The 17154-nt window shown below is 42.6% G+C and overlaps 1 protein-coding gene across 1 annotated transcript in view; it reads left to right on the top strand.

The window, feature by feature from the left end:
• The window catches only part of syt9b (synaptotagmin IXb), a 39596-nt gene extending 26462 nt beyond the window's left edge, over positions 1–13134 (top strand). Inside the window, exons 6-9 of the mRNA XM_061676527.1 lie at positions 5952–6072; positions 6224–6395; positions 6476–6605; positions 11947–13134. Of these exons, the coding sequence (XP_061532511.1) occupies positions 5952–6072; positions 6224–6395; positions 6476–6605; positions 11947–12024 (501 nt within the window). The 3' untranslated portion in view covers positions 12025–13134. The remainder of the gene's footprint in view (positions 1–5951; positions 6073–6223; positions 6396–6475; positions 6606–11946) is intronic.
• The last annotated feature ends 4020 nt before the right edge of the window (positions 13135–17154 follow it).

Genomic DNA, 17154 nt, shown 5'->3' with positions numbered 1-17154 from the left:
TTAACAGTTTGGGATTGTGTCTTGTTTCTGTAAACGTGTGCATAGACAGTAAAGATGATCAGGGAATCTGTCTTTCCCCAGCAGAAGTAGGTTACTTCCACGGAGATTGCAAGGAGGGACCCGTTCCTGGTCTCTAGACTATGTTCATTAATCATAGCCACAGGCACACAACAATCCTGTACTGGGCTGTAATTAACACATATGACTTGGCTGAACAGACCTACCATATACATACAGTATTTTAGTTTGGAGTGAATGAATTAGCCACACAAATGTTTCCATTTCACTTTTATGTATTTATGTGTTCACCATGATAAATCCAGCCATCCATCCATTCTGCTTATGTGTGCTGGAGCCTATGCTAGTTAACTTTGGGTGAGATGCGGGCTACACCCTGAAATGGTCACCAGCTAGTCACAGGGCACATTTAGACAAACAAGCCAAAAAAAAAAATCAATAAAAAAAACCGAAATGCTATAAAGCATTGCGGCAATATATCAATCCATCCATCCATTTTCTCGCGCTTATCTGAAGGTCGGGTCGTGGGGGCAGTAACTTTAGCAGGGATGCCCAGACCTCCCTCTGCCCAGCCACTTCATTCAGCTCTTCCGGGGGGTTCTAGAGGCGTTCCCAGGCCAGCCGAAAGACGTAGTCTCTCCAGCGTGTCCTGGGTCGTCCCGGGGGTCTCCTCCCGGTGGGACGTACCCGGAACACCTCACCATGGAGGCGTCCAGGAGGCATCCGAATCAGATTCCACAGCCACCTCATCTGGCTCCTCTCGATGTGGAGGAGCAGCGGCTCTACTCTGAGATCCTCCCGGATGACCGAGCTTCTCACCCTATCTCTAAGGGAGAGCCCGGACACCCTGCGGAGGAAACTCATTTTGGCCGCTTGTATCTGGGATCTTGTTCTTGCGGTCATGACACACAGCTCGTGACCATAGGTGAGGGTAGGAACGTAGAGCGGTAAATTGAGAGCTTCGCCTTTCGGCTTAGCTCCTTCTTCACCACAATGGACTGATACAAAGTCAGCATCACTGCAGACGCTGCACCAATCCGCATGTCGATCTCCCATTCCATTCTTCCCTCACTCGTGAACAAGACCCCAAGATACTTGAACTCCTCCACTTGGGGCAGGATCTCATCCCCGACCCGGAGAGGGCACGCCACCCTTTTCCCACTGAGGACCATGGTCTTAGATTTGGAGGTGCTGATTCTCATCCCAGCCGCTTCACACTTGGCTGCGAACTGCTCCAGTGAGAGTTGGAGATCACGGCCTGATGAAGCCAGCAGAACCACATCATCTGCAAAAAGCAGAGATGTAAAACTGAGGCCACCAAACCGGACCCCCTCTATGCCTCGGCTGCGCGTTGAAATTCTGTCCATAAAAGTTCAACAGAATCGGTGACAAAGGGCAGCCTTGGCGGAGTCCAACCCACACCGGAAACGAGTCCGACTTACTGCCAGATATGCGGACCAAACTCTGACTCCGGTCGTACGGGGACCGAACAGCCCATATCAGGGGGTTCTGTACCCCATACTCCCGAAGCACCCCCCCACAGGACCCCCCGAGGGACACGGTCGAACGCCTTCTCCAAGTAGACTGGTTGGGCGAACTCCGATGCACCCTTGAGGACCGTGCAGAGGGTGTCGAGCTGGTCCATTGTTCCACGGCCAGGAGGAAAAAAACACACTGGTCCTCCTGAATCTGAGAATCAACTTCCCGACGGACCCTCCTCTCCAGCACCCCTGAATCGACCTTGCCAGGGAGGCTGAGGAGTGTGATCCCCCCCTGTAGTTGGAACACACCCTGCGGTCCCCCTTCTTAAAAAGGGGGACCACCACCCCAGTCTGTCAATCCAGAGGCAATGTCCCCGATGTCCACGCAATGTTTCAGAGGCATGTCAACCAGGACAGCCCCACAACATCCAGAGCCATCCACCCCGGGGCCTTGCCACCGAGGAGCTTTTTAACCACCTCGATGACCTCAACCCCAGAGATAGGAGAGCCCGCGTCAGAGAACCCAGGCTCTGGGAAGGCGTGTCGGTGGAATTGAGGAAGTCTTCGAAGTATTCTCCCCACCGGCTCACAACGTCCCGAGTCGACGTCAGCAGTGCCCCATCCCCACTATACACAGTGTTGATGGTGCACTGTTTCCCCCTCCTGAGACGCCAGATGTAGGTCCAGAATTTCCTCAAAGTCTTTCTCCATGGCCTCACCGAACTCATCCCATACCCGGGTTTTTGCTTCAGCGACCACCAAAGCTGCATTCCGCTTGGCCAGCCGGTACCCATCAGCTGTCTCAGGATTCCCACTGGCCAAAAAGGCTCGATGGGACTCTTTCTTCAGCTTCACGGCATCCCTCACCAACGGGTGCGGGGATTGCTGCCACAACAGGCACCGACCACCTTACGGCCACAGCTCCGGTGGGCCGCCTCAGCAATGGATCCGCGGAATATGGTACACTCGGACTCGATGTCCTCCGCCTCCCCTGGAAAATGAGCAAAGTTCTGTCAGAGGTGGGAGTTGAAACTCCTTCTGACAGGGGATTCTGCCAGATGTTCCCAGCAGACCCTCACAATACGTTTGGGCCTGCCACATCAGACTGGCATCTTCCGCCAGCATCGGAGCCAACTCACCACCAGGTGGTGATCAGTTGACAGCTCCGCCCCTCTCTTCACCCGAGTGTCCAAGACATGCGGCCGCAAGTCCGATGACACGACCACAAAGTCGATCATCGAACTACGACCTACGGTGTCCTGGTGCCAAGTGCACGTGTGGACACCCTTATGCTTGAACATGGTATTCGTTATGGAGAATCCGTGATGAGCACAGAAGTCCAGTAACACAACACCGCTCAGGTTCTGATCAGGCGGGCTGTTCCTCCAAATCATGCCCTTCCAGGTCTCACTGTCATTGCCCACGTGAGCATCGATGTCCCCCTGCAGAACGATGGTGCATAGGCACAAACAACAGTTAGGACCCGTCCCCCCACCCGAAGGCGGAGGGAGGCTACCCACCGGGGTGAACCTCAACGTACAGGCACCGAGCCGAGGGGCAATAAGTATACCCACACATGCTCGGCGCCTCTCACCGTGGGCAACTCCACAGTGGAAGAGAGTCCAACCCCTCTCCAGAGGACTAGTACCAGAGCCCACGCTGTGTGTGGAGGTGAATCCGACTATATCTCGTCGGAATTTCTCGACCTCACACACCAGCTCGGGCTCCTTCCCTGCCAGAGAGGTGACATTCCACGTCCCGAGAGCCAGCTTCTGTAGCCTGTGTGGAAAATGTGAAACATAGTTATCTATCTCGCTTCACTTATGTGGGCACACATTTGTGGGCCTCAGAGGTGCAGTACCATGGAAAAGGGGCTTAAGAGACCAAAACATGGTACCGATCAATTATTTTGATTCCAAAAGTACCTGAACCAAATTGTATGGCTCTGTGGGTGTGGGTCAAAAACACACAGTGTGTGACAAAGCAAAGAGGGGAATGACTGAGAAAATGTAATGAATCTAAATAGACAGTCAAAGTCTGTCATAGGAAAAGAAACTTGATGAACGAACCTTCCTTTTCCCCAGGGAAGGAAGGTGTTAGCATTACAATTGCAGAAGATGAACTGTCCTCTATCACTCTGCTTCATTGCTGTGCTTCGAGTTGAATTTCATTGGCTGAGCATATGTAACCATAATATTGACCACAGGTCTTGACTTGAGTGCTCAAAAGAGCAGTGACCAGCACTCTGTAGTCTGAGGCAAGCTGAATGGGTGTTTGTGTAGGAGGATATCACATTATGTGAGGAGTGCTAAATGGCAGGCTGATCAGTTTATGCTTGCCTGTTTACGTTTGGGCACACATTTGTATGTGTTTTCCATTTACGATGTACTGTATAGACAGGTACTGGCACGATTTCAATTGATAATAAATACATTTTCATAAACGGCTGGTGTACTTCACACCATTTATTGGGCCCTGTATCAAGAATGTATCCTTTTAAACATTGATGTCTAGTCAGTAGAGGGCATTAGGGCGCTGCCCCAATGCTGCTGAGTCCCCTTGAAAATGACAAAAGTAGATGAAATGAAAGAAAGGAAATTAAAATAAGATATTATTTTAAAAATATTATGAATTATATCTATGTTTTGATGAGTAGGATAAATAATAAAATTGATTAATTTATTGCTGTTTAGTGCGCTGAGACATTAGCTGTTGACTCTCGTTGTTACATGCATGGTGGGGCCATGTAGAATAAGAACGATATTGCTGTGGTATGGCGTCCATCAGCCAATAACTTTTAAATTACCGATTACAAGTAAACATTTACACTGTGTTCACGCATGGCTCTCTGGTCAAGACAATGCAGAATATTAACAGTGGTCTATAGACATGATTAGCCAAAGTTTACCTAGCATTTCACTCTGGTTCAGTTTCTTTTTTACAAAATCCTCACACAAGCAAAATGTGTCTCAACAAACCCTATGAGATTTTTATTTTCTTATAGTTCAGTGGTGGGTGAAGGAATGTAAACATAAAAAATGTTTGGAGTATAGACTGAGAGAAACTAAGTGGCACTATAAACATAACATGGGGCAAAATTTACCATTTTTTTCATAACTTACATAACAGCAAATAAAGTGAAAACAAGAGAACAACACGCTACTAGTAATTACATCACTGGTTTGTTTAAGACCCTTCCGGGACCACTGAGCGGACCAGTTAATTTAGTCCACACCGGAGTTTGATTCCTGTTTGCACACCTGACCAGACAAACTACACTTTAAGTATAAAGCAAACCTCAGCTCAAATTGACTAAAAAGAGCTAACTAGTTGCAAAAGACATGCCATATCAGATGCAAGTAGGCGCTACTTCAGCAACTCGTTAGATTCTGGGACTTGCTAATGTGTGTGTGCGCGCCTGTAGAGTTCAATTCTTCTCAGCATGAGAAGGAACATTTATTGATGTCTTATGTCAAGTAATGGTCTTCCAGCCATACACAGCACTACATCTGACCTTTAGCTACACTTTCTAGTTTATTAGTCACTCGACAGGCGGATCGGTGCAGCGTCTGCAGTGATGCGGACTTTGTATCGGTCCGTTGTGGTAAAGAAGGAGCTAAGCCGAAAGGCGAAGCTCTCAATTTACCGGTCGATCTACGTTCCTACCCTCACCTATGGTCACGAGCTGTGGGTCGTGACCGAAAGAACAATATCCCGGATACAAGCGGCCGAAATGACTTTCCTCTGCAGGGTGTCCGGGCTCTCCCTTAGAGATAGGGTGAGAAGCTCGGTCATCCGGGAGGATCTCAGAGTAGAGTCGCTGCTCCTCCACATCGATAGGAGCCAGATGAGGTGGCTGGGGCATCTGATTCCGATGCCTCCCGGATACCACCCTGGTGAGGTGTTCCGGGCACGCCCCACTGGGAGGAGACCCAGGACACGACCCAGGACACGCTGGAGAGACTACATCCTTCGGCTGACCTGGGATCGCCTCGGCATCCCCCCGGAAGAGATGGATGAAGTGGCTGGGGAGAGGGAAGTCTGGGCGTCCCTGCTAAAGCTACTGTCCGCGCAACCCGACCTCGGATAATTGGTAGAAAATGGATGGATGGATAGTTTATTTGAAGGAACTATGGTTTGCAAAATTAGTTATAAAATTATTAAACTTATTCTGGCTTCCTCACACATTAAACAAAATTGCATGTGCAGGTTAATAGTTGCAATGTAAGTGGGAATGAGGACCAAAAAACAAATTTATTCATGGATGCAACATCATATCACAGTTGTACATTTTTAACAAGTGTAACTAATTAAACAAAATTGACACACTGATTAAATTACTTGACGTTTTACATAGTGAAATGACTGATTTTGGTTATCATGCTAACAATAAGACTGACTACTTCTCAGATTGAAGAGGAATTAAAATAAAACATATATATTTGTTTTCAGGATAACGTGGACCTGGGAGAGCTGATGTTCTCATTGTGCTATCTTCCCACGGCTGGCAGGCTCACCATCACCATGATCAAAGCCAGAAATCTCAAAGCCATGGACATCACAGGTGCTTCAGGTGGGTTGTCATTGATGCTTCATTCAGTCACATATGAAATATTCCAAAGGTGTGTTAAAGCTCTTAGTTTTTCATTACATAGATCATGTCTGCTTCAGTGCTATTGTTGTCCATTGACTATTAGGCCTCATCGGACTTGCTTCTCCCATAGATCCATATGTAAAGGTGTCGCTGATGTGTGAGGGCCGTAGGCTAAAGAAGAGGAAGACATCAACCAAGCGCAACACTCTAAACCCAGTTTACAATGAAGCCATCGTCTTTGATGTCCCCCCAGAAAACATCAACCAAATAAGTCTACTTATAGCCGTCATGGACTATGATCTGTCAGTTAGTTACCTATACGGCGCTCCTCTGCTGAGCAATTCTGAGTTTCAACACTTTGCTTTTATGCTTATTACCGTAGGGTTGGACATAACGAAATCATCGGCGTGTGCAGGGTGGGTAATGAGGCTGACACTCTGGGACGAGATCACTGGAGTGAGATGTTGACATATCCACGCAAGCCTGTCGCACATTGGCACCCGCTAATAGAGGTATGGCAATTTATATACAGTATTAGGGCTTTAGGGCCAAACTGAACCATTGAGAAACAGAGAATGTGTAAAAAATACTGTTTCCTAAGTTGTTTACTGTCATGATATTGATGTTTGAAATGAATAATTTCAGGTTTAAGATTATAAATATACAAACAAAAAAGAAACAAATCCTACTTATCGATGCACTGCATGATAGGTTTTCTTATTCTATGGCATCATGTTGTGTTGCTCTTTCAGGTTTAAAAATGCAGAAACAGCAACAATATAACAATGCATAGCTTTCATTTATAGTTGCCTTGTTTTTTTTTGTGATTTCCAAAAAAAGTAAAAAACATATAGTGAGATTTTTATATCTCCCCAGATGATTGGTATGCAACAATCTACAAAACAAAGTAAAAACATGTAGCCTTAAATAAAAAGTTGAGCATTTATTTGTACTATTAAATAGGCTTTACACGATCAGGATTTTTGGGGCCGATTACCGATCAGCGAGTTTAAAAAAACGATAACCGATCACCGATCCGATCATAAGATGGAGGAATGTGTCTATTTGAATGACCTGTTCATTTACTGTATATACTTGTGAACTTAATTGCTCCAAAAATTATATTTACAATAAATAATGTATTTGTGTTCCTCTATTTATGCCAGTGAGGCATAGTGACAGATAGAACAAATGAATGGTCTTCTATGAGATGGCAGGAAGTAAATACAGTAATTAATGTATCCACTTGTAAGTAATTACTGTAATTAAATTACTTTATTTTTAATTAAATTACTTCACCCACACCGAAACTTTAGAGCATGATTTGACAGAACGACGGTATGTTTACGTCCAACCGTTCGTGCTACTGCTAGCTTGCAAGGCTAAATAACACTTTATTACCTGCTTGTGAGCTGTATTGTATTAAAAGTATGTGAACATACCTCAAGCAAGCCTTAAACGAAGGTCCTCTCCTGTCCTGAGCATCGGTGGCCACCAACACACTTTTTTCCCCATTTTGTCCTCATAATATAGACGGCGCGATTCACTCTTGTTGTCGTCGCCACGGTAATGTGTGTATCCGTTCTCATTTGAGTTGACAAGATAAAGCCCAATGATCGTAAAAAATGGGATGCGGTGATATTGGAATACAACATTTTATTGCAGTAGTCTGACAGTGCAATTGTGAAAGAGCAAATTTGTCTTGTAGTTTGCATTGTTGTCTGTCCCACACCGCCGATGTTTTTTGGGGGATTTTTTAAAAATAACTTCTTTGGCCGTCAGATATTTACAGTACTACGTCAAAAGACACTGACAAGGCTAAAAATAAACTAGCTTTTGGATTCAAATATACTGTGCACGCGGCGACGCGGAGTTAATGTCTTTTGCGGAGCCGATCAATGACGTCATTGATCGGATCGGCGAATTATGACATTAAAGCCGATCAGCATAAAATGCTAAATATTGGCCGATACCGATCAGCCCCATCAAATCGGTGTAAAGTCTACTATTAAAATAAAGTTAGAAACAGTACAACATGGCGGCACAGTGTACGACTGGTTAGAGCGTCTGCCTCACAATTCTGAGGACCGGGGTTCAATCCCCTGCCCCGCCTGTGTGGAGTTTGCATGTTCTCCCCGTGCCTGCGTGGGTTTTCTCCGGGCACTCTGGTTTCCTCCCACATCCCAAAAACATGCATGGTAGGTTAATTGACGAATCTACATTGCCCGTAGGTGTGAATGTGAGTGTCAATGGTTGTTCTGACGCTCTAACCAGTCGCCCACCGTGCCGCCGTTTGTTAACATCATATTTTCTTATTTTACTGCAAATACATTTATAGGATTTAGATAATCCCACCAGGATCTTATCATTACTTGTTAAATACACACTCTAGAAGTAAACGAAGCACGAAGCTGTCACTCTGCGTTGAGCTGCTGTGATGGTTGGATGTCAGTGATAAAGTAAGATGAGCTCACATGTTTGTCTCTAGGGCTTTTGTGTCGCGCAACACCACACTCACTCCCTCTCCACTAGCAGTGTACTCTCGGAGCCCATTAGCTCTAGCACTGGACTAAGATCCGGGCTAATGGCTTATTTGTGTTTCTTGAAAAGATTTACACACAACTCCTCAGGCTCCACTGTGCATATCAAGCCGACATTTTAATTGTTGTCTTAGCGTGATTATTAAGTAACATGATGTATTTGCTCTTAACCCCTACATTCCAACTAAATGCCTCATTCTAACCCAAATATGCAATGTGGATAATTCAATCCTCCTGAGGCAGAAAAGTTGTTTAATGTAAAATCATCAATAATGGGAGCATTAGCAACTCCATTTAACTATTATGATGTAATTACCATCATTCTCTCAGACCAGCTTTTGAGGGATTTAAAAAGTCTACATAGTGATATTGCAATTCACTCTCCTTCATTACGAAAGAGAATGAAAGCGGCTGACCAGACAGTCTGGTCCTGATCTAAAAAACAAATCAGGAGTCTTCTAAACGTCTTCTTTGAGAGCTCTAGTTGTGAAGGTGGATGTGAAAGATTATGCAATGTGTCTGTTGGAATATACTGTTTCATTCAGGCAGTCATCATAATGAATGGACTAATTATTATATCGTCGACATAAACATAGCATGTAAAGTTAAGGAAATAGGTGTTTGGTAGAATATTTCTTTCTTGTAACAATGCTTCTTGGCAATGAATCTTGAATCTTGCTTTGAACTTCTCATACCACCAGGTGAGCACGGACACTGCACCAGGGGTCAGTTGGTGTCGGCAGTAAATGGATTTATAATGTCATACAATGTAATGTGAAGTTACCAATGACCTAGTGTGGCTTTGTCAAACCGCATTTCCAACACGTCTTCGCATGCGCTTGTCGACACTTCCAAGACTTTCAACAATTGTAAAGAAAAAAGTGTGGTACTAATTTATTCATTCAGGAAAATGTCAAGATATAATACATCGGATAAGCCTAATTTGATAAGTGGAACTGACGGTAGCTCATCTTCTTCATGTACAGAAGCGCTGGACAGTGCGGTTTGACAAGAAGCTTGTTTCCATCAGCAACATCGCCCTCCCCATTGACGATTGTATTTCATATGTTAAGCTCTACCACCCATTTTTCTAACTTTTGTCAGCACCTCCTCACCCCCGTTTGAGTGACTTAATGGCAATAGGTCCTTTACAACTGACTGGTTATGCTGTGGGACCGCGCTGCCTGATCCATTGCTGCATGGGGATTAGCTGACTCTATATTCACATTTTTAGCAGGAGCCCCTTGACAATATTTAAATCCAACTCAAAAACTCTCACCAAAGCCAAAAGTAGCACTTGTAGAAAACTATTAAGATAATTAAAAGTCTGACCAGTGCTGGGTATCCTGCTTTAGTTACATATTAGCAGGACTGAAGTTATATCACAATGAAATAAAGAGGTTCAATTATTGAGACTCCTCTATAACATTCCATTACAACAGTTAACATAATATTCGTCAGTTTGAAGTGTTTAAAATGTCAATGTTTAGAACAGCGATACCTGGTGCTCAACTTGAAGCCATTTTCCCAGTGGCTGCTGTCGTTGTCTGGGAGAGCCAGAAGGTCCTCTCCTCGATGTGGGGTAGCGCTCTGTCCCAGAAGATGTGAGTCCATGGCATAGCCCCTCATTTCATTTAGGTTTATGGTCAGGCAGTTTCTTGGCAGTGGAAGGCCAGACATCATTTTCTGCCAAGCTAAAGATAGCCTGAAAATTGGAAAACAACCATAACCCTTATAGCCTGGTTGTGAGGTATAGTGATTCAAAAAGAACATTGATATTTATTGTATTGTGTTCCCCACCTCCAAACCCAGTATTAGGAAACTAAAATCAATCGATCTAATTCATCAAACTTTCTTAAATCCAAATTTTACACTTGTGAAGCATTTCAGACTGCATGTTTTCCATTGATCCACTTTGTACATGGTCTGTTCTCATCAGGGCTGCTCATTAGGGTTTATCCCCGCTGACCAATTGGCAGTCAATCGTTGGGCGCAGAAAGAAAAAACAAACATTAACACTCACATTTACACCGATTGACAATTTTGAGTCTTTAAACAATCTAACATGCATGCTTTTAGAATATGATAGAGTACCCAGAGAAAACGTACACAAACACCGGAAGAACATGCAAACTCCACACAGGGGGCCTGAGCTGAGATTCAAACGCAGAACCACTCAAATGTGAGGCATACATGCTAACCACGATCAATACAATATACATTATAACATAATATTACAACAATTTGAAATAATAATTTTACAGATCAAGTAATTAAGTCCCATGCTCAAAATCCGCTGATACTACAAAATAAAAATCCTGTAACAGTGTTTCCAATTACACCTCTGCTGGTTTCATGGCGCAACAATGATCATCTGAGAATAAGTCTCTTCAGTCATGGTCAGAAATGCATACACACAATAATTTGATAACGACAAAAGGGTCACCAGGGTCACGGTTAGGTTATTTGAAGGTGAGGAAGGCAAAGCAAAAACATGGAGGACCCAAATGCAAGGAAGCAGGGAGGCAAGGCATGTGTCTCCCAAAAATTATATTTAATCTCCAAAAAAGGGCAAACAAAGAACATGGATAAAGCAAACTAAACAAAGTCCCACAATAGATAACCAAAGTAACAAAGAAACACCCGAATAAACCAAAAATGGAAACAAAACCTGACTGGTAACTAAGACGTGGCACAGACAGAGACAATGACAATGAACTGACAAGAAGTGAAAGAAACCAGGGAACTAAATACAAACAGATTGACGAGACAACAAGGAACGCCTGGACAAGACACGAGCGGCCGGAGGGAGCTGATTGGTCGACACAAGGTAGAACGTTGATGAGAACAGGTGGCCACAATAACTAAATGAGCACACATGAACAACATGGAACACAGGAAAACATGAAACTAAACTAAACACAACCCAACACAAAACATAGACCGTGACAACCAGAGTCATTTTAAAACCAGTTTTGATGTTATTGAGGAAAAAGCAAAGGGTGGAAAGGGAGGCAGAATCTTGTTTGCTTCCATTTGTCACATGAATGTGTGGCTAAATTAAAAGGACAGGTTTTGCCAGCACTTCGAAATAATTTGAAAGGAATCTTTGAAAGGAGCATGGGTATCTCACCTTTTACAGGACCTAACATAATCATATGGCACCAGAGTCAACTCTATTCACAGAAAATCTGAACTCCACACAGACTGTCATTAATATGATTTCCAACTACAGTATTTAAAAGATTTTCACATGTGCATTTTTCCGCAACTAACTGCATCATTCTTGTCTTCTTTGTTTGTGGTGAATCAGTGGGTTGGACAGGGAGCAGCAGGCAATGGAAGTCAAGGCGGATCCATCAATTCTCTGAAGGCACCACCCTCACCATGAACACACACACACAAACAAATACACGCACATGCACACATGTACCCAAAGACTCAGGTTGGTAGAATAATGAAGAATGGACCTGTAAAAGTACCCCGAAGGCTTATCCCTACTTTTTTCTTACTTCTAAAAAAAACCAAAAAAAAACAACATTAACATTCCAACTGAACTGCTACGGTATATAGTGTCATTATTTTAGCTGTTCCTAACAGTATTAATATTTTGAAAATAACTTTTGTGGAAGATGCAACTTTAGTTGTGATTGATGAGCTAGCATATATTTTCTCAACCGTAAGGCTTATAAAGTGAAGGTTGGTTCAACAGAAATGTCAGCGATTCCAAGTGAAAATATTAGTTTTTCCATTCAGCTTTCTCATATGGTTCTTCTTTTATCTAAATATAAATTAATGTATTTGCTTCAAGAATATGTCAAGAGGCTAACAAAGAATATAACTTTTTTTTTTTCCTAACAATTTAAGTAGCATTTTTCCCAGTGTGTGGTCCCAAAACAGAAAATAGAAGCATAGTAGAGAAATATTGATTTGGTGTGTTTTCAGAGAAGTGATCCCTTTTCTTGCAATTATTGCTATTTGTTATGATCAAACAGTGTATCTATGTACAGTTTTTATGTAGTATATTTTGCTTGGGAGCAGTTTAATAAACCATCTTAATTTAGGATATAACCCCATATACAGTAAATAAAAAAATAAAAAATATTACCACAATGATTGGTTAATTCACATATTATCCTGCGATGTCTTTGCAACATACTGTAGACATAATTGAATTTGGGTTTGGAGAGACCCTTGGATCAGACCTTAGATTAATAATAATAATAATAACTCATAATAAAACAGTGCAAGAATTGTTGACAATGCTGTTTTTCTTTAAAGTGAGGCCACACCTTGTTGTATTTTTAAGTCTGTTTTATATTTAGTTTTTGAAAAGTGTTTTGGACACGGTCACAAGTAGCAGTGATGATTTGTATCTGTCAATTAAATGCATGCATTCGGCTTAATTGAGTTTTGCCAAAAGCTTTGTTTCTGTCAGTCCAATATGTAAACACAATCTGACCTGGTTAAAATGTCCTTTCAGTTGTTATTAATAAATAATTTCTTTATGGATGGATGGGTTTATGTGTCATAGAAATGGGAAATCTTTTGAAAACATATCTGAAATATACCCCAGCTCGCACCTGCTCTGCGGGTGCTCCCTACTGTGATCAAGAGATTTGAGGAACTTGTGACACCACACAATAGAATCACGTTCTTTACACGTGGTGGTATCGAAGGTGATGCAGGTACAGACACCGGATCCCATAGCAACAGAAATCTTCAAATATTCTGGTCTGGGATATCTACTGCAACTTGTGCCATTAAACATTGCAACCTTACGCTTGTTGTCACACAATAGCTTTTTAAGTGCCACATTTCCAGACTCTGAGGTCCGATTAAAACTTACTATAGTAAAATATATCTGCAATAAAAACGATATATATTTTTTTTAACGTATAGCAGAATCAGAATCCTGATTCTGCTTTCCTGACCAAACGCACAAGGAATTTGTCTCTTGTAGTTGGCTTGGAGCATCGGTGTAATTTATGAGGGGAACACGGGGAACATGTCCCCTGCCGTTTTTCAGGTTGTTTTTGTTCCCTGCAGTTTTTATACTGGTCAAAAACAATGTAACACGATAAATAACGGCGATAGAATGAAGGTGACAGAGCAAGAGCTATGACCACGCGGAAAACTGCCGGCCATAAGAGCAGTTCATTGGCCTGTTGTGTAAATGACACTTGGCTGGCACAATCACATAGTTTAGAAGCTTTAACACGCTGACGTCAGATGATTCAATTCAAGGGAGAGAGCCGTTCAACTGCCTGGACGGGGGGCACTGTCAGTCCACTAGAGTCGTTGGGTGGAAACTACCTCATTAATATTCCATTCAGTTGTAAAGCGGTCATCAAGTTACCTAATGGTCAAGAAGGCCGTGAATTATTGAGTTTCTTTGGAATGGATGTATGGATATGGGATGGATTGTAAATTGGAGATAGTGAATGTTGTAAGCCCCCCTCCTCTGTTAAGCGATGGTTTTTCCACCTTTTTGTATATGACCTCTCCCACCCATCTTTCAAACCATCTGTCTTCCCTGTCCAAATTATAAAAATGTTTGTCCTCAAAAGAGTGCTTGTTTCTCTTAGAGGTGCGGGTGAAGCAAAGCAAAGCAAATGTATTTATTTAGCGCATTTCATACACAAGGTAACTCAATGTGCTTTACATGATTAAAAGCATTTGAAAACAAAGACACAAAAACAGCTTATAAACATTTTTAAAAAGAGGGGGGGAAATACACACACACACACACACACACGCACACACTATCAATAGGTCTGGTCAGCAAACAGCTTCTTCATTCAGTCATTAATTTTTATTTGACGTTTATGCTCCGATTTTTTTTTTTTTAATCAGAAGTTACGGACCAGTTATTCTTTACTTTAGTAGTTTTTTCACTGAGTACTGTCTCACTCTTACGCAAATACTGTAAATATTTGGAGGACTGCTTTTTACTTTTACTCGAGACATATTATTCTAAAGTAATAGTACTCTTCCTTGAGTGCAATATTTTGCTACTCTACCCACCTTTGGCAGTGTTTGAAAAACAGGTGGAATGGCAGCAAAGCGGAGGAACAGGCAGTGACAGGACAGTGACAGCTAGGGAGTGTCTGCATGGGGCAAGCGGAAGAAAAGGTAAGTTGGAGTTCTAAGCAATGTGTTCATGAACAGGCACTTATGTCTCTGAAATACGAGCAAGCTTCTTCAGTTCATGCAACAAGGCCTTTTTTAGGACGCACTTGCCAGTGTTTGTGTGAAAAACGCACCTATTTATGCTCCAAATTAGAGGCATGCCCTACACCACATATGGAATCATTCTTTTGAAATCCGAAAAAAGGGGGAGAGCCATTAAGCGGCCTGGCCGAGAGGACATTGTCCGTCCACCTTAGACATTGGGTGGAAACTCCCTCATTAATATTCTATTCAGTTGTAAAGTGGCCGTGGAGTTACCTAATGGTTAAGGCAGCCGTGCTGTTTGGAGGCAGAATTATTGAGTTTCTTTGGAATGGACGAAAGGACAGTATTGTGAGTGGTGATAGGTGATGTTTTAAGCCCCCGCTTCTGTGAAACAATGGTTTTTCCATCTTTGTGTATATGGCCTCTCTCACCTCTCTTTTAAACCATCTGTCTTCCCTGTCCAGAATATACACATTTTTGTCCTCAAAAGAGTGCTGTTTATCTTGGGGGCGCAGGGAGGCAGCTGAGTCTTGACCCGAGGAGTTTGTTGTCTGCTCAGTGGTTGCTTGTTTTTCCCAATGTATATATCTGTGCATTCCTCACTGCACTTGACCGCATACACCAGATTGCGTTTCTGCGTGTCTGGTGTTGTCCCAGCCTTTGTCTATTTTGAGACGACAGTTATGTAAACTGAGAAGTTACCATCGTTATTCACCAGGGATGGAAAAATCTCATGTCAAAATACGATTGCATCTATGCAAGTGCTTCCCTCAGTCTGATTTCTATTTGTTGCTCTTTATTCAAACACTATTGTTAGGATATCTGAAATATAAACAGAATGTAAAAAACAAATAATAATAAATAAATTGTATGGAAACTTATGGGACACCCTGTATTTGTGGGTTTTATGGGTGTGCTGTTTTAGGAAAGTTTGCTAATTTAAATTCAATCCAATGCAAACATGTTTTTAATATAATGAACAAGACTTCCCATTAAGTCCATCTTTAAGCGATACCCATAACACATACTGTAATTGTCTGGATTCATATTGGTTATTGGTAAGTATTACCTTGTCGTCATGGGCTATTGTATATTTTAACAGTTTGGCCTTAACAACATTAACTTCCTGAAAATTACCTCGTTTTAAATAAGCCTTTTCAATATGCAGTGACACAGCAATGGACTATGATGCATTTACACAGTCTATATGTACAGGGTGACTGAAAAGTAACTCCCTATTTTTTGGGGCGTAATTTTTTGTTTTGTTTTGTTTAAGAATATTTCATGAATTGGACAATTAACTGCAATAACTGTAAAAAAACAACAACTGATTTTTAAAATAACGACTTTAGAAGGAATTGAAGGGCAAATACAAGAAGCCCATTTCGAATTGTAAATAAAACTCCATGCTATACGCTTTCTTACCTTAATCATTTCTTGTAAGAATGATAGTTCAGAAATAAACTACTTTAAATAGGTACTGGAAAATAGGGGCCGGCACGGTGAAGAACTGGTTAGCACATCTGCCTCACAGTTCTGAGGACCTAGGTTTAAAATCCGGCCTTGCCTGCGTGGGTTTTTGCTGGTGTACTCCGGTTTCGTCCGACATTCCAAAAACATGCAAGGTAGGTTAATTAAAGACTCTAAATTGCACACAGGTGTGAATGTGAGTATAAATGGTTGTTTGCTTATATGTGCACTGCGATTGACTGGCGACCAGTTCAGGGTGTACCCCGCCTCTCGCCCAGAGTCAGCTGGGATAGGATCCAGCACGCCCACGATCGTAGTGAGGATAAGCGGTGCAGAAAATGGATGGATGCTTTTATTCAATGTGGTGCTGATGAGTCACACAAGGAAAATGGGAGCACTTTTGGCTTGTAGAAGAAGTTGGTCAAATTGAGCAACCACAGGGAAGTACACAATTGTATGTAACGCAGCTGATAAGGGAAATGGATGGATGGATGAAAAATAGGGAGTTACTTTTCAGTCACCCTGTATATTGATGGACCAGAAAGTTAGGGCTTGTCAATAATCTCAGTGGTGTCATACTGTCATCTATGATGATACGTTACAATTTTGATGTGGGAATGTTATCACACATTAGCATTTTTGCTCATTGCACAGTTGGAACCAACAAAACCAACAGCACAGTTGAAACGATTCCTCATGATGTCACTCAATTTACTCTGCTTCTTTTCCATGTAAGCCTGCATCCTCCTCTCGAACACCAACTGCCCTCATGTCTTCCCTCACGACATCCATCAACCTTCTCTTTGGTCTTCCTCTAGCTCTCTTGCCTGGCAGCTCAATCATCATCATCCTTCTACCAATATACTCACTATTT

Source organism: Phycodurus eques, chromosome 5 (assembly GCF_024500275.1).
Source record: "Phycodurus eques isolate BA_2022a chromosome 5, UOR_Pequ_1.1, whole genome shotgun sequence".
Lineage (NCBI taxonomy): Eukaryota > Metazoa > Chordata > Actinopteri > Syngnathiformes > Syngnathidae > Phycodurus > Phycodurus eques.
This window is presented reverse-complemented; position numbering and strand designations above follow the sequence as displayed.